Below are 20,623 nucleotides of genomic sequence, written 5' to 3'. Positions count from 1 at the left end.
CACCAACACTGGATCCCTGGATCTCTGCTCAGGTACAGGGAAACTACACTATAACCTGAGAGAGCGAGCAGCACTCACCAACACTGGATCCCCGGATCTCTGCTCAGGTACAGGGAAGCTACACTATAACCTGAGAGAGCCAGCAGCACTCGCCAACACTGGATCCCTGGATCTCTGCTCAGGTACAGGGAAGCTACACTATAACCTGAGAGAGCCAGCAGCACTCACCAACACTGGATCCCCGGATCTCTGCTCAGGTACAGGGAAACTACACTATAACCTGAGAGAGAGCAGCACTCACCAACACTGGATCCCTGGATCTCTGCTCAGGTACAGGGAAACTACACTATAACCTGAGAGAGCGAGCAGCACTCACCAACACTGGATCCCCGGATCTCTGCTCAGGTACAGGGAAGCTACACTATAACCTGAGAGAGAGCAGCACTCACCAACACTGGATCCCCGGATCTCTGCTCAGATAAAGGGAATCTACACTATAACCTGAGAGAGAGCAGCATGCGCCAACACTGGATCCCCGGATCTCTGCTCAGATACAGGGAATCTACACTATAACCTGAGAGAGAGCAGCACTCGCCAACACTGGATCCCTGGATCTCTGCTCAGGTACAGGGAAGCTACACTATAACCTGAGAGAGAGAGCAGCACTCACCAACACTGGATCCCCGGATCTCTGCTCAGGTACAGGGAAGCTACACTATAACCTGAGAGAGAGAGCAGCACTCACCAACACTGGATCCCTGGATCTCTGCTCAGGTACAGGGAATCTACACTATAACCTGAGAGAGCCAGCAGCACTCACCAACACTGGATCCCCGGATCTCTGCTCAGGTACAGGGAAGCTACACTATAACCTGAGAGAGCAGCACTCGCCAACACTGGATCCCTGGATCTCTGCTCAGTTACAGCAAAGCTACAATGTAACCTGAGCGAGAGCAGCACTCACCAACACTGGATCCCCGGATCTCTGCTCAGATACAGGGAATCTACACTATAACCTGAGAGAGAGCAGCACTCACCAACACTGGATCCCTGGATCTCTGCTCAGGTACAGGGAAGCTACACTATAACCTGAGAGAGAGCAGCACTCACCAACACTGGATCCCCGGATCTCTGCTCAGATACAGGGAATCTACACAATAACTTGAGAGAGAGCAGCACGCGCCAACACTGGATCCCCGGATCTCTGCTCAGGTAGAGGGAAGCTACACTATAACCTGAGAGAGCGAGCAGCACTCACCAATACTGAATCCCTGGATCTCTGCTCAGGTACTGGGAAGCTACACTATAACCTGAGAGAGCAGCACTCGCCAACACTGGATCCCTGGATCTCTGCTCAGTTACAGCAAAGCTACAATGTAACCTGAGCGAGAGCAGCACTCACCAACACTGGATCCCCGGATCTCTGCTCAGATACAGGGAATCTACACTATAACCTGAGAGAGAGCAGCACTCACCAACACTGGATCCCCGGATCTCTGCTCAGGTACAGGGAATCTACACTATAACCTGAGAGAGAGCAGCACTCGCCAACACTGGATCCCCGGATCACTGCTCAGGTACAGGGAATGTACACTATAACCTGAGAGAGAGCAGCACTCGCCAACACTGGATCCCCGGATCTCTGCTCAGATACAGGGAAGCTACACTATAACCTGAGAGAGAGCAGCACTCGCCAACACTGGATCCCCGGATCACTGCTCAGGTACAGGGAATGTACACTATAACCTGAGAGAGAGCAGCACTCACCAACACTGGATCCCTGGATCTCTGCTCAGGTACAGGGAAGCTACACTATAACCTGAGAGAGAGCAGCACTCACCAACACTGGATCCCCGGATCTCTGCTCAGGTACAGGGAAGCTACACTATAACCTGAGAGAGAGCAGCACTCGCCAACACTGGATCCCCGGATCTCTGCTCAGGTACAGGGAATCTACACTATAACCTGAGAGAGAGCAGCACTCGCCAACACTGGATCCCCGGATCTCTGCTCAGGTACAGGGAAGCTACACTATAACCTGAGAGAGAGCAGCACTCACCAACACTGGATCCCCGGATCTCTGCTCAGGTACAGGGAATGTACACTATAACCTGAGAGAGAGCAGCACTCACCAACACTGGATCCCTGGATCTCTGCTCAGGTACAGGGAAGCTGCACTATAACCTGAGAGAGAGCAGCACTCACCAACACTGGATCCCCGGATCTCTGCTCAGGTACAGGGAAGCTACACTATAACCTGAGAGAGAGCAGCACTCGCCAACACTGGATCCCCGGATCTCTGCTCAGGTACAGGGAATCTACACTATAACCTGAGAGAGAGCAGCACTCGCCAACACTGGATCCCCGGATCACTGCTCAGGTACAGGGAAGCTACACTATAACCTGAGAGAGAGCAGCACTCACCAACACTGGATCCCCGGATCTCTGCTCAGATACAGGGAATCTACACTATAACCTGAGAGAGAGCAGCACTCACCAACACTGGATCCCTGGATCTCTGCTCAGGTACAGGGAAGCTACACTATAACCTGAGAGAGAGCAGCACTCACCAACACTGGATCCCCGGATCTCTGCTCAGATACAGGGAATCTACACTATAACTTGAGAGAGAGCAGCACGCGCCAACACTGGATCCCCGGATCTCTGCTCAGGTAGAGGGAAGCTACACTATAACCTGAGAGAGCGAGCAGCACTCACCAATACTGAATCCCTGGATCTCTGCTCAGGTACTGGGAAGCTACACTATAACCTGAGAGAGCAGCACTCGCCAACACTGGATCCCTGGATCTCTGCTCAGTTACAGCAAAGCTACAATGTAACCTGAGCGAGAGCAGCACTCACCAACACTGGATCCCCGGATCTCTGCTCAGATACAGGGAATCTACACTATAACCTGAGAGAGAGCAGCACTCACCAACACTGGATCCCCGGATCTCTGCTCAGGTACAGGGAATCTACACTATAACCTGAGAGAGAGCAGCACTCGCCAACACTGGATCCCCGGATCACTGCTCAGGTACAGGGAATGTACACTATAACCTGAGAGAGAGCAGCACTCGCCAACACTGGATCCCCGGATCTCTGCTCAGATACAGGGAAGCTACACTATAACCTGAGAGAGAGCAGCACTCGCCAACACTGGATCCCCGGATCACTGCTCAGGTACAGGGAATGTACACTATAACCTGAGAGAGAGCAGCACTCACCAACACTGGATCCCTGGATCTCTGCTCAGGTACAGGGAAGCTACACTATAACCTGAGAGAGAGCAGCACTCACCAACACTGGATCCCCGGATCTCTGCTCAGGTACAGGGAAGCTACACTATAACCTGAGAGAGAGCAGCACTCGCCAACACTGGATCCCCGGATCTCTGCTCAGGTACAGGGAATCTACACTATAACCTGAGAGAGAGCAGCACTCGCCAACACTGGATCCCCGGATCTCTGCTCAGGTACAGGGAAGCTACACTATAACCTGAGAGAGAGCAGCACTCACCAACACTGGATCCCCGGATCTCTGCTCAGGTACAGGGAATGTACACTATAACCTGAGAGAGAGCAGCACTCACCAACACTGGATCCCTGGATCTCTGCTCAGGTACAGGGAAGCTGCACTATAACCTGAGAGAGAGCAGCACTCACCAACACTGGATCCCCGGATCTCTGCTCAGGTACAGGGAAGCTACACTATAACCTGAGAGAGAGCAGCACTCGCCAACACTGGATCCCCGGATCTCTGCTCAGGTACAGGGAATCTACACTATAACCTGAGAGAGAGCAGCACTCGCCAACACTGGATCCCCGGATCACTGCTCAGGTACAGGGAAGCTACACTATAACCTGAGAGAGAGCAGCACTCACCAACACTGGATCCCCGGATCTCTGCTCAGGTACAGGGAATGTACACTATAACCTGAGAGAGAGCAGCACTCGCCAACACTGGATCCCCGGATCTCTGCTCAGGTACAGGGAATGTACACTGTACCCTGAGTATTAGAGCAGCACTCGCCAACACTGGATCCCCGGATCACTGCTCAGGTACAGGGAATGTACACTATAACCTGAGAGAGAGCAGCACTCGCCAACACTGGATCCCCGGATCTCTGCTCAGGTACAGGGAATGTACACTGTACCCTTAGCATTAGAGCAGCACTCACCAACACTGGATCCCCGAATCTCTGCTCAGGTACAGGAAAGCCACTTTTCCTAGATGTCTGTATTTAACCATCAGCTCTGCAGCCTCATAGCCCCCGATCTCCTGTCCCATGCGGTCTGTGGTATTCTTCAGCTCCATCGTTGGGTGAGGAACTGCTGGGTCCTCCCTGAGGAACAAAAGAGAAAACTGTCCAAATAACAAGGATACTAGGAGATTTGGGGGAATGTCCAGGCACGGGCAGCTTAAATGTCTTGTGGTTTTATTATCTTATCATTATGTGCACCCCTCAGCTATCTCATTCTTATATAGAGACAGGACATCATGGAAGCTGGGCAAGACCTTGAGGAGGAAATAAGAGTTCAATGTGGCCTGCTAGTCATTCTAACATGCACTGAAAGCTCTCCTGTCCAGCCCTACTTACCCTCATCTCTCACGTGTTGTATTTAACTCCTTCCAATCATGCACTGAAAGCTCTCCTGTCCAGCCCTACTTACCCTCATCTCTCACGTGTTGTATTTAACTCCTTCCAATCATGCACTGAAAGCTCTCCTGTCCAGCCCTACTTACCCTCATCTCTCACGTGTTGTATGTAACTCCTTCCAATCATGCACTGAAAGCTCTCCTGTCCAGCCCTACTTACCCTCATCTCTCACGTGTTGTATGTAACTCCTTCCAATCATGCACTGAAAGCTCTCCTGTCCAGCCCTACTTACCCTCATCTCTCACGTGTTGTATGTAACTCCTTCCAATCATGCAACCCACACCGCCTATTTGCCCATACCTCCCAAATTTCCCAATTTTCGCGGGACAGTGCCATTTTCTAGGGACTGTCCTGCTGTCCCACCTGCGGTGGTGGTCAGTTGGGAGGACCCTGTCAGTCAGTGACAGCGGAGGTGAATAGATGGGAGTCAGAAGGACTGAGAGCATGCCAGCAGCTTCCACAGTGCTGAGCATGCCCCCTCAGTGATGAAAACGTGGAGGCGTGGCTTGCAATCGAGGCATCTGCAAAGCCACGCCCCCTATTCAAAAGCAACAAGCATTTTCTGAGGCACGCTGCTTTCCCGTGCAAAGGAGTCCGGATCTCCTTTTGTGAATGTTGGGAGGTATGATTTGCCTCTGTCACCTCCCTCCTCTTACCTCTTACTCCTCCTCTTCCTTCCTCTTTGTATTTGATTTTTCACCTTCTACACTAACAAGATGAAAGCCATTGATGACGCCATTACCATCCCCCAGACTCCGCTTTCCCCCATCTGGGTACTTGAGAGTATGTACAGTATGTCAATACAAACAAAATATTACTACCTGCGCTCCAAAGAACTGTGCAACAGCGATCTAAATAGTGGCTATCACCAACCACAAACAGAACAAATATAAGAAAGGAAAATAGGAAGTGCGCTCATAAAGGATACAGGTAAGTGATACTGAACTCTCACTATAAACCTATGCCATCACCACCACTATAACCCTACGCCATCACCACCACTATAAACCCTTCACCATCATCACCACCACTATAACCCTAAGCCATCATCATCACCACTATAACCTACACCATCACCACCGCTATAACCCTACACCATCACTATAACCCTACACCATCATCACTATAACCCTACACCATCATCACCACCACTACAACCCTACACCATCATCACCACCACTATAACCCTACACCATCATCACCACTATAACCCTACACCATCATCACCACTATAACCCTACACCATCATCATCACCACTATAACCCTACACCATCACCACCACTATAACCCTACACCATCATCACCACCACTATAACCCTACACCATCATCACCACCACTATAACCCTACACCATCATCATCACCACTATAAACCCTTCACCATCATCACCACCACTATAACCCTACGCCATCATCATCACCACTATAACCTACACCATCACCACCGCTATAACCCTACACCATCATCATCACCACTATAACCCTACACCATCATCACCACCACTATAACCCTACGCCATCACCACCACTATAAACCCTTCACCATCATCACCACCACTATAACCCTAAGCCATCATCATCACCACTATAACCTACACCATCACCACCGCTATAACCCTACACCATCATCATCACCACTATAACCCTACACCATCATCACCACCACTATAACCCTACACCATCATCATCACCACTATAAACCCTTCACCATCATCACCACCACTATAACCCTACGCCATCATCATCATCACCACTATAACCTACACCATCACCACCGCTATAACCCTACACCATCATCATCACCACTATAACCCTACACCATCATCACCACCACCACTACAACAACCCTTCACCATCATCACCACCACTATAACCCTAAGCCATCATCATCACCACTATAACCTACACCATCACCACCGCTATAACCCTACACCATCATCATCACCACTATAACCCTATACCATCATCACCACCACTACAACAACCCTTCACCATCATCACCACCACTATAACCCTAAGCCATCATCATCACCACTATAACCTACACCATCACCACCGCTACAACCCTACACCATCATCATCACCACTATAACCCTACACCATCATCACCACCACTATAACCCTACACCATCATCATCACCACTATAACCTACAACATCACCACCGCTATAACCCTACACCATCATCATCACCACTATAACCCTACACCATCATCACCACCACTACAACAACCCTACACCATCACCACCATTATAACCCTACACCAACAACACCACTATAACCCTACACCATCATCACCACTATAACCCTACACCATCATCATCACCACTATAACCCTACACCATCATCATCACCACTATAACTCTACACCATCATCACCACCACTATAACCCTACACCATCATCACCACAATAACCCTACACCATCATCATCACCACTATAACCCTACACCATCATCATCACCACTATAACCCTACGCCATCATCATCACCACTATAACCTACACCATCACCACCGCTATAACCCTACACCGTCATCACTATTACCCTACACCATCATCACCACCACTACAACAACAACCCTACACCATCACCACCATTATAACCCTACACCATCAACACCACTATAACCCTACACCATCATCACCACTATAACCCTACACCATCATCATCACCACTATAACCCTACACCATCATCATCACCACTATAACCCTACACCATCATCACCACCACTATAACCCTACACCATCATCACCACCACTATAACCCTACACCATCATCATCACCACTATAACCCTACACCATCGTCATCACCACTATAACCCTACACCATCACCACCACTATAACCCTACACCATCATCACCACCACTATAAGCCTACACCACCACTATAACCCTACACCATCATCACCACTATAACCCTACACCATCCTCACCACTATAACCCTACACCATCATCACCACCACTATAACCCTACATCATCATCACCACTATAACCCTACACCATCACCACCACTATAACCCTACAACATCATCATCACCACTATAACCCCACACCATCACCACCACTATTACCCTACACCATCATCATCACCACTATAACCCTACACCATCATCATCACCAGTATAACCCTACACCATCACCACCACTATAAACCTACACCATCACCACTGCTATAACCCTACACCATCATCACTATAACCCTACACCATCACCACCACCACTATAACCCTACACCATCACCACCACTATAACCCTACATCATCATCATCACCACTATAACCCTACATCATCATCATCACCACTATAACCCTACACCATCATCATCACCACTATAACCCTACACCATCATCATCACCACTATAACCCTACACCATCATCATCACCACTATATCCCTACACCATCATCATCACCACAATAACCCTACACCATCATCATCACCACTATAACCCTACACCATCACCACCAATATAACCCTACATCATCATCATCACCACTATAACCCTACACCACCACTATAACCCTACACCATCATCCTCACCACTATAACCCTACACCGTCCCCACAACTATAACCCTACACCATCATCATCACCACTATAACCCTACACCGTCCCCACCACTATAACCCTACACCATCATCATCACCAATATAACCCTACACCATCACTACCACTATAACCCTACCCCATCATCATTACCATTATAACCCTACACCATCATCGCCACTATAATCCTACACCATCATCATCACCATTATAAACTCATGCCATCATCACCACTATAACCCTACACCATCATCATCACTATAACCCTACACCATCACTACCACTATAACCCTACACCATCATCATCACCACCACTATAACCCTATATCATCATCCTCACCCCTATAACCCTACACCATCATCATCACTATAACCCTACACCATCATCTCCACCACTTTAACCCTACACCATCATCATCACTATAACCCTACATCATCATCATCACTATAACCCTATGCCATCATCATCACCACTATAACCCTACACCATCATCATCACCACTATAACCCTAAGCCATCATCACCACTACTATAACCCTACACCATCATCATCACCACTATAACCCTACACCACCATCATCACCACCACTATAACCCTACACCATCATCATCACCACCACTAGAACCCTACACCACCATCATCACCACTATAACCCTACACCATCACCACCACTATAACCCTACACCATCATCACCACTATAACCCTACACCATCATCCCCACCACTATAACCCCACACCATCATCATCACCACCACTATAACCCTACACCATCACCACCACTATAACCCTACACCATCACCACCACCACTATAACCCTACACCATCACCACCACTATAACCCTACACCATCATCACCACTATAACCCTACACCATCCTCACCACTATAACCCTACACCATCACCACCACTATAACCCTACATCATCATCACCACTATAACCCTACACCATCACCATCACTATAACCCTACAACATCATCATCACCACTATAACCCTACACCATCACCACCATAACCCTACACCATCATCACCACTATAACCCTACACCATCATCACCACTATAACCTTACACCATCACCACCACTATAAACCTACACCATCACCACTGCTATTACCCTACACCATCACCACCACTATAACCCTACATCATCATCACCACTATAACCCTACATCATCATCATCACCACTATAACCCTACACCATCATCATCACCACTATAACCCTACACCATCATCACCACCACTATAACCCTACACCATCACCACCACTATAACCCTACACCATCATCATCACCACCACCACTATAACCCTACACCATCATCACCACCACTATAACCCTACACCATCATCACCACCACCACTATAACCCTACACCATCATCACCACCACTATAACCCTACACCATCATCATCACCACAATAACCCTACACCATCATCATCACCACTATAACCCTACACCATCACCACCAATATAACCCTACATCATCATCATCACCACCACTATAACCCTACACCACCACTATAACCCTACACCATCATCCTCACCACTATAACCCTACACCGTCCCCACCACTATAACCCTACACCATCATCATCACCACTATAACCCTACACCATCCCCACCACTATAACCCTACACCATCATCATCACCAATATAACCCTACACCATCACTACCACTATAACCCTACCCCATCATCATTACCATTATAACCCTACACCATCATCGCCACTATAATCCTACACCATCATCATCATCACCACCACTATAAACTCATGCCATCATCACCACTATAACCCTACCCCATCATCACTATAACCCTACACCATCACTACCACTATAAACCTACACCATCATCATCACCACCACTATAACCCTACACCATCATCCTCACCACTATAACCCTACACCATCATCCTCACCACTATAACCCTACACCATCATCATCACTATAACCCTACACCATCATCTCCACCACTATAACCCTACACCATCACTATAACCCTACACCATCATCACCACTATAACCCTACACCATCATCATCACCACTACAACCCTACACCATCATCACTATAACCCTACACCATCATCACTATAACCCTATGCCATCATCATCACTATAACCCTACGCCATCATCATCACCACTATAACCCTACACCATCATCACACTCTAACCCTACACCATCATCACCACTATAACCCTACGCCATCATCACCACCACTATAACCCTACACCATCATCATCATCATCATCACCACTATAACCCTACACCACCATCATCACCACCACTATAACCCTACACCATCATCATCACCACTATAACCCTACACCACCATCATCACCACTATAACCCTACACCATCATCATCACCACTATAACCCTACACCATCACCACCACTATAACCCTACACCATCATCACCACTATAACCCTACACCATCATCATCACCAATATAACCCTACACCATCACTACCACTATAACCCTACCCCATCATTACCATTATAACCCTACACCATCATCGCCACTATAATCCTACACCATCATCATCATCACCACTATAAACTCATGCCATCATCACCACTATAACCCTACACCATCACTACCACTATAAACCTACACCATCATCATCACCACCACTATAACCCTACACCATCATCCTCACCACTATAACCCTACACCATCATCATCACTATAACCCTACACCATCATCTCCACCACTATAACCCTACACCATCATCATCACTATAACCCTACACCATCATCACCACTACAACCCTACACCATCATCATCACCACTATAACCCTACACCATCATCACCACCACTATAACCCTACACCATCATCACCACCACTATAACCCTACACCATCATCATCACCACCACCACTATAACCCTACACCATCATCACCACCACTATAACCCTACACCATCATCATCACCACCACAATAACCCTACACCATCATCATCACCACTATAACCCTACACCATCACCACCAATATAACCCTACATCATCATCATCACCACCACCACTATAACCCTACACCACCACTATAACCCTACACCATCATCCTCACCACTATAACCCTACACCGTCCCCACCACTATAACCCTACACCATCATCATCACCACTATAACCCTACACCATCATCATCACCACTATAACCCTACACCATCATCCTCACCACTATAACCCTACACCATCATCATCACTATAACCCTACACCATCATCTCCACCACTATAACCCTACACCATCATCACTATAACCCTACACCATCATCACCACTACAACCCTACACCATCATCACCACTATAACCCTACACCATCATCACCACCACTATAACCCTACACCATCATCACCACCACTATAACCCTACACCATCATCATCACCACCACCACTATAACCCTACACCATCATCACCACCACTATAACCCTACACCATCATCATCACCACAATAACCCTACACCATCATCATCACCACTATAACCCTACACCATCACCACCAATATAACCCTACATCATCATCATCACCACCACTATAACCCTACACCACCACTATAACCCTACACCATCATCCTCACCACTATAACCCTACACCGTCCCCACCACTATAACCCTACACCATCATCATCACCACTATAACCCTACACCGTCCCCACCACTATAACCCTACACCATCATCATCACCAATATAACCCTACACCATCACTACCACTATAACCCTACCCCATCATCATTACCATTATAACCCTACACCATCATCGCCACTATAATCCTACACCATCATCATCATCACCACCACTATAAACTCATGCCATCATCACCACTATAACCCTACCCCATCATCACTATAACCCTACACCATCACTACCACTATAAACCTACACCATCATCATCACCACCACTATAACCCTACACCATCATCCTCACCACTATAACCCTACACCATCATCCTCACCACTATAACCCTACACCATCATCATCACTATAACCCTACACCATCATATCCACCACTATAACCCTACACCATCACTATAACCCTACACCATCATCACCACTATAACCCTACACCATCATCATCACCACTATAACCCTACACCATCATCACTATAACCCTACACCATCATCACTATAACCCTATGCCATCATCATCACTATAACCCTACGCCATCATCATCACCACTATAACCCTACACCATCATCACACTCTAACCCTACACCATCATCACCACTATAACCCTACGCCATCATCACCACCACTATAACCCTACACCATCATCATCATCACCACTATAACCCTACACCACCATCATCACCACCACTATAACCCTACACCATCATCATCACCACTATAACCCTACACCACCATCATCACCACTATAACCCTACACCATCATCATCACCACTATAATCCTACACCATCACCACCACTATAACCCTACACCATCATCACCACTATAACCCTACACCATCATCATCACCAATATAACCCTACACCATCACTACCACTATAACCCTACCCCATCATCTCCACCACTATAACCCTACACCATCATCATCACTATAACCCTACACCATCATCACCACTACAACCCTACACCATCATCATCACCATTATAACCCTACACCATCATCGCCACTATAATCCTACACCATCATCACCACTATAAACTCATGCCATCATCACCACTATAACCCTACACCATCACTACCACTATAAACCTACACCATCATCATCACCACCACTATAACCCTACACCATCATCCTCACCACTATAACCCTACACCATCATCATCACTATAACCCTACACCATCATCTCCACCACTATAACCCTACACCATCATCATCACTATAACCCTACACCATCATCACCACTACAACCCTACACCATCATCATCACCACTATAACCCTACACCATCATCATCACTATAACCCTATGCCATCATCATCACTATAACCCTACGCCATCATCATCACCACAATAACCCTACACCATCATCACACTCTAACCCTACACCATCATCATCACCACTATAACCCTACGCCATCACCACCACTATAACCCTACACCATCATCATCATCACCACTATAACCCTACACCACCATCACCACCACCACTATAACCCTACACCATCATCATCACCACTATAATCCTACACCACCATCACCACTATAACCCTACACCATCATCATCACCACTAGAACCCTACACCATCACCACCACTATAACCCTACACCATCATCACCACTATAACCCTACACCATCATCACCACTATAACCCTACACCATCATCCCCACCACTATAACCCCACACCATCATCACCACTATAACCCTACACCATCACCACCACTATAACCCTACACCATCACCACCACTATAACCCTACACCATCATCATCACCACTATAACCCCACACCATCACCACCACTATAACCCCACACCATCATCACCACTATAACCCTACACCATCATCACCACCATAAACCTACACCATCACCACCACTATAACCCTACACCATCACCACCACTCTAACCCTACACCATCACCACCACTATAACCCTACACCATCACCACCACTATAAACCTACACCATCACCACCACTATAAACCTACACCATCACCACCACTATAACCCTACACCATCATCACCACCACTCTAACCCTACACCATCACCACCACTATAACCCTACACCATCATCATCACCACTCTAACCCTACACCATCACCACCACTATAACCCTACACCATCATCATCACTATAACCCTACACCATCACTATAACCCTACACCATCACCACCACTATAACCTACACCATCACCGCCACCACAATAACCCTACACCAGGGGCAGCCAGACTTTTGGAGTCGGTGATCTACTTTGAAAGCTAAAAAGCTTTTGTGCTCTACCTAGGAGGAATAATAGCGCGCGCTGCAGGCGCGCGCAAAAAAGGGGCGTGGTATAACAAAAAGTGGGTGTGGTATAACAAAAAGTGGGCGTGGTATAACAAAAAAAAGGGACGTAGCCTTGCTGCACAGAGTGTAATGAGAAATAACACATTGGCCCCCACAGGTAAAAACCTCAAACACATATGCCCCCACAGTGCCAGATACACATATGCCCCCACAGTGCCATGTGCCCACAGTGCCAGATATGCCCCCACAGTGCCAGATACAGATATGCCCCCAGAGTGCCATGTGCCCACAGTGCCAGATATGCCCCCACAGCGCCAGATTACAGATATGCCCCCACAGTGCCATGTGCCCGCAGTGCCAGATATGCTCCCAAAGTGCCAGATATGCCCCCACAGTGCCAGATATGCTCCCATAGTGCCAGATATGCCCCCACAGTGCCAGATACAGATATGCCCCCACAGTGCCATGTGCCCACACTGCTAGATATGCCCCCACAGTGCTAGATTACAGATATGCCCCCACAGTGCCAGATATGCACCCACAGTGCCAGATACAGATATGCCCCCAGAGTGCCAGATATGCCCCCACAGTGCCAGATTACAGATATGCCCCCACAGTGCCAGATATGCCCCCACAGTGCCAGATACAGATATGCCCCCAGAGTGCCATGTGCCCACACTGCTAGATATGCCCCCACAGTGCCAGATTACAGATATGCCCCCACAGTTCCATGTGCCCGCAGTGCCAGATATGCCCCCATAGTGCCAGATATGGCCCCACAGTGCCAGATATGCCCCCACAGTGCCATGTAGCCGCAGTTCCAGATATGCCCACAGTGCCAGATATGCCCCCACAGTGCCAGATTACAGATATGCCCCCACAGTGCCATGTGCCCGCAGTGCCAGATATGCCCCCATAGTGCCAGATATGCCCCCACAGTGCCAGATACAGATATGCCCCCACAGTGCCAGATACAGATATGCCCCCACAGTGCCATGTGCCCACAGTGCCAGATATGCCCCCACAGTGCCAGATTACAGATATGCCCCCACAGTGCCAGATATGCCCCCACAGTGCCAGATACAGATATGCCCCCAGAGTGCCATGTGCCCACACTGCTAGATATGCCCCCACAGTGCCAGATTACAGATATGCCCCCACAGTGCCATGTGCTCACAGTGCCAGATATGCCCCCATAGTGCCAGATATGGCCCCACAGTGCCAGATATGCCCCCACAGTGCCAGATTACAGATATACCCCCACAGTGCCATGTGGCCGCAGTTCCAGATATGCCCACAGTGCCAGATATGCCCCCACAGTGCCAGATTACAGATATGCCCCCACAGTGCCATGTTCCCGCAGTGCCAGATATGCCCCCACAGTGCCAGATTATACCCCACAGTGCCAGATCACAGATATGCCTCCACAGTGCCATGTGCCCGCAGTGCCAGATATGACCCCACAGTGCCACATATGCCCCACATTGCCACATATGCCGCCACTGTGCCATGTGCCCGCAGTGCCAGATATGCCCCCATAGTGCCACATATGCCCCACATTGCCAGATATGCCCCCATAGTGCTCACCGTGCTGTGTGGAGAGCGCAGCACGCGCTTCTCCTGCCTGCCGTCCTGCCCCTCAGTCTGGTCTCCGGCGGTGACGGCAGCGTGTATGGCTCAAATCAGGCGCCGGTTCGCGAGCTCTGATTGGCTAACGAACCGGCGCCTGATTTGAGCTATACACTCCGCCGTCACTGCCGGAGACCAGACTGAGGGGCAGGACGGCAGGCAGGAGAGGCGCGGCTTCAGCGATCGACTGTTTGGCCACCCCTGCCCTACACCATCATCATCACTATAACCCACACCATCATCACCACCACTATAACGCTACACCATCACCACCACTATAACCCTATGCCATCATCATCATCATCACTATAACCCTACGCCATCATCATCACCACTATAACCCTACACCATCATCACCACCACTATAACCTTACGCAATCACCACCACTATAACCCAACACCATCATCACAACAACTGTAACCCTACGTCATCACCACCACTTAACCCTACACCATAGTTACATAGTTTGTAAAGTTGAAAAAAGACTCATATTTATTTTCAGGATTAATTTTATCTGTTGATAAAGCCATCCATTGTGTTGTATTCCCTTATTTTTTTATAACTATGGTACGTGATCTATCCACCATAACCCTGTATATCTTTATCCATTAGGAATTTATCTAGGCCATTCTTAAAAAGTATAGACCGAGTCTGCCATTACTACTTTCTCAGGCAGGGAATTCCAAACTCGTACTACAGTTACTCAGTCATCCCAGGAATACTTATTCACCAACCGCCATCATGTTCTGCTGGTCTCCTCACTGACCGCACTTGCAACAGAGACATTCTCAGTTCTAGTCTGTCTGTAAGGCACTTCTACTATCCCAGTGTCTCTCTATGGTATCTTACCCTGCCTACAGTCTGCAGCTGAGAAACTTATAGTACCAGAGCTCCAGAGCACTCCCTGCTGGCGAGAACTGACCAAAGACTCTTATCCACATCCTGGTACCCTCCACTTACTTTATCCTGCCAGCTTCAATAAACCAGATAAATTTATCACCTAAGAGGGAAAGCTTTACTAGACCTTCAAGTTTCCACCACACGCCTCCAACCACATAATTGCTTCAGGCCCTATACCAAATCCAGAAATCATAGACACTATTGGGCAGAAGCATAACAGACCTCCTCTCTCATTCCCTCCTCCTCCCCACTATGTCTCCTTCCCAGCTCTCCTTCCAACTATTTACCTCATCCCTGTAGAATGTAAGCTCTTGGGCAGAAGCTCACCAGCCCCCCTCTTCTCTCCTCTATGGCTCCTACCTCCTCCCCACCTTGTCTCCTTCCGAGCTCTCCCTCCAACAATTTACCTCATCCCTGTAGAATGTAAGCTGTTGGGCAGAAGCTCCTGTGTAGCACTGCTCCTCATAGTGACTGTAGGAGGTGGGGCTTGTGACTATGGTTGTATGTATGGCAATCACTTTTCATTATCCTATACAGCAGTGCTTTTTAAAGTGACCTCAGGTGGTGGGGCTTAGTGATCAGGAATGCGTGAATTACTATGTGAGGCAGTAAATTTGCCGGTTGTCGGAATCCTGGCAGTCAGGAAACCGACTCTGAGATCCTGACAGCCGGTGTAATACCGGCGGTCGGAATCCACACTCAGGTGGTGGTCCATACCACCACCCGAGGGGGAAAATGACCCTCTGGCAACCTAAGGTCGTCACCAGGCCCAAAGTGTGGTGAGGGGACACACTGCGCTCAGCGCTAGTATTACGGCATGTTGGAATCCCACCGTCAGTCTCCTGACCACTAGGATCCCGACAGCCGGGATATCATACTGATCCCATTACTATTGCTCCTCATTACCCTGTATATTTATTATTATTTATTAACAGTTTCTATATAGTGCAGCAAATTCCGTTGCATTTTACAATTGGAAACAACAATGATAAAACAAGACTTGGTAATAACAGACAGTCATAGAGGTAGGAGGGCCCTGCTCACAAGCTTACACTCTATATGGAAGAAGGCATGGATACACAAGGATAGGTGCTATCTAATGCATAGCTGTCCACCAGATTGCAAAGGTTCTTGGTGGTCTGTATGATATGGTCACACAGCAAGGTGGTCCTCGGGTCAGGAGGAAGGGAAAGTGAAGAACAAGAAAATATGTGAGGATATATGTGCTGCACAGAAGGGATGTAATTGGATAGGAAAGTTTCTAAAGGTTATGTGAGCGGTTCTGAGATGTGATAAGCTGCCTCAACAAGTGAGTTTTCAGGGAACACTTGAAGGTTTGGAGACTAGAGGAGAGTCTTATTGTGCGTGGTAGGGCATTCCACAGAGTGGGTGCAGCCTGAAGGAGTCCTGCAATCGTGTATGGGAGCGAGTAATGAGTGTGGATGAGAGACGTAGATCTTGTGCAGAGTGGAGAGGTCGGGTTGGGAGATATTTTGAGATAAGGGAAGAGATGTACATTCTTGTAGTATGGTTAATGGCCTTGTGTGTGAGTAAAAGTATTTTATATTGAATACGGTAGAATACCGGTAACCAATGGAGGAACTGACATAGTGGATCTGCAGACGATGAACGTCTAGCGAGGAAGATTAGCCTCACAGCTGCATTTAGAAAGAATGGATTGTAGCGGTAAGAGCCAATGTTTGGGAAGACCGGTCAGGAGACTATTACAATAATCAATGCGGGAGATAATGAGAGCATATATTAGAGTGTTTGCAGTGTCTTGTGTAAGATATGGTCGTATTTTGAATATGTTTTTTAGATGTATGTAACATGATTTACTGTAGACAGATTGAATGTGGGGAACAAAGGACAGTTCAGAGTTAAGGATGACACCTAGGCAGAGAGCTTCTGGGGTAGGAATGATTGTCAAGTTCTCAACAGTAATAGAGATATCAGGTTGGTAACTACTATTGGCCGGTGGAAATATAATTAATTCTGTTTTGGAAATATTAAGTTTGAGGTGGCGAGATGTCATCCAAGATGAAACAGCAGAGAGGCATTCAGTGACATGGAACAATATAGATGGTGACAAATCTGGGAAGGACAGGTAGATTTGAGGATCATCTGCATACAGATGGTACTGAAATCCGAAAGAGCTGATTAGTTTGCCAAAAGATGGGGTATAGATAGAGAAAAGCAGAAGACCTAAGACTGAGCCTTGTGGTACTTCAACTGAAAGAGGAAGCGAAGAGGAGGTGGAATCAGAGAAGTGAACACTGAGGGAGCGATTAGATAGGTAGGATGAGAACCAAGAAAGGGCTGTGTCCTGAAGACCTAGGGATTGTAGTGTTTGTATGAGAAGAGAGTGGTCACAGTGTCACATGCAGCAGAGAGATCTAGGAGAATAAGTAGTGAGTAATGGCCTTTATATCTAGCAGTGACCAGATCATTCACTACCTTACTCAGTGCTGTCTCTGTGGAGTGTTGGGCACACAAGCCTGACTGAAGTGGGTCCAGTAGGTTGTGCGAGTTAAGAAAGTGTGTGAGGCGAGTGAAGGAGAGTCTCTCAAGTAGCTTGGAGGGGCATGGGAGCTGAGAGATGGGACGGTAGTTTGGGAGAGAGTTTTGTTCAGAATTTAGTTTTTTTCAGAATGGGAGAAATCACTGCATGCTTGAACAGAGAAGGAAAGATACCAGTAGACCGGGAGAGATTACAGATGTTAGTTAGGATTGAGATGAGCACAGGAGACAGAGTTACTTATTTGAGAGGTTATAGAATCAAGGGGAGAGGTAGTGGAGTAGGAGGATGAGAAGAGTGTTGACACTTCATTTTGATTTGTGGGATCCCATGAAGAGAAGGTGTTAGAGGGTTCAGGTTGGGAATTGAGCAGGTCACTGGCTGATGAAGAGCATACCATTTCATCTTGGATCTTATCAATCTTGTCCATAAAGTAGGAAGCAAGATCTTGCATACTGATAGCGGCTGGTGGACTGGGTGAGGGATGGTTGAGAAATGATTTAAATTAATTAAAAAGTCACTTGGGGTTAGAGGCTTGAGCAGAGATGAAAGATTATAAATATGTTTGTTTGGCAGTGTCTGGGGCATTACGATAAGAGTGGTAAACAGTCTCATATGCGAGAAAGTCATTTGGTGTATGAGATTTACGTGAGAGTTTTTGTAGGTGTCTTGTTAGTTTAAAGTGCCACGGTTTACATTGAGGCCTACGTGGAGTGTGATGGGTAGCTGGAGTATCTTTATCAAGGTTCAAGTCTGGTTCAGGTGTGATACAGCAGTCTCAGGAGAAGTGAATGCTGAAATATGTGAGAGCAGTTGTTGCAGAGAGGTGGAAAGTTCTTGAAAATGAATAGTGTTTATATTTCTGCGAGTTAGAGGCGTATTGGAGGAATTCAGGGAGAATGAGTTTGAAGTAATGGTGGAGAGCATGCAGGTGATAAGGTTGTGATCTGAGATAGGGAAAGGAGTGTTAGTGAATTCAGAAACTGAGCACAGTCAGCTGAATACTAGATCAAGGCAGTGGCCCTCCTGATGAATAGAGGAGTCAGTCCAATCAGAGAGGCTGAGAGAGGAGGTTAGAGAGAATAGTTTGGAGGCATGGGGAGATTTTAGACTATCAATAGTGATACTGAAATCACCCATGATGATGGTGGAGATGTCAGAGGATAGGAAGTGAAGGAGCCAGGCAGAAAAATCTTCCAGAAATTGTTTGGGTAGCCCAGGTGGGCGATAGATAGCTGCAACACGCAGAGAGAAAGCAGTTTAAATTATGTGTAGCAGTGCTCCTCACTGTGATTAGGAGTTGGGGCTTAGTGATTAGGACTGTGTGTATGACTATCATTCCTCATTACCATGTGTAGCAGTGTTTCTCGCAATGACTAGGAGGAGGGGCTTAGTGACCATGGCTGTGTGTATGACTATCATTCCTCATTACCA

The 20,623-nt window shown here is 47.6% G+C and overlaps 1 protein-coding gene across 2 annotated transcripts in view; it reads right to left on the bottom strand.

Moving 5' to 3' along the window:
* Window positions 1–20,623, bottom strand: part of DNHD1 (dynein heavy chain domain 1) — a 392,142-nt gene that overhangs the window by 365,781 nt on the left and 5,738 nt on the right. For both annotated transcript variants that reach the window (XM_063950780.1, XM_063950781.1), the window contains exon 3: window positions 4,181–4,345. In XM_063950780.1, coding sequence (XP_063806850.1) covers window positions 4,181–4,345 — 165 coding nt within the window. The remainder of the gene's footprint in view (window positions 1–4,180; window positions 4,346–20,623) is intronic.

The sequence above is a fragment of the Pseudophryne corroboree genome, chromosome 2, assembly GCF_028390025.1.
Source record: "Pseudophryne corroboree isolate aPseCor3 chromosome 2, aPseCor3.hap2, whole genome shotgun sequence".
In the NCBI taxonomy this organism is placed as follows: Eukaryota; Metazoa; Chordata; class Amphibia; order Anura; family Myobatrachidae; genus Pseudophryne; species Pseudophryne corroboree.
The sequence above is the reverse complement of the archived record's forward strand: the minus strand, read 5'-3'. Positions and strand labels throughout refer to the sequence as shown.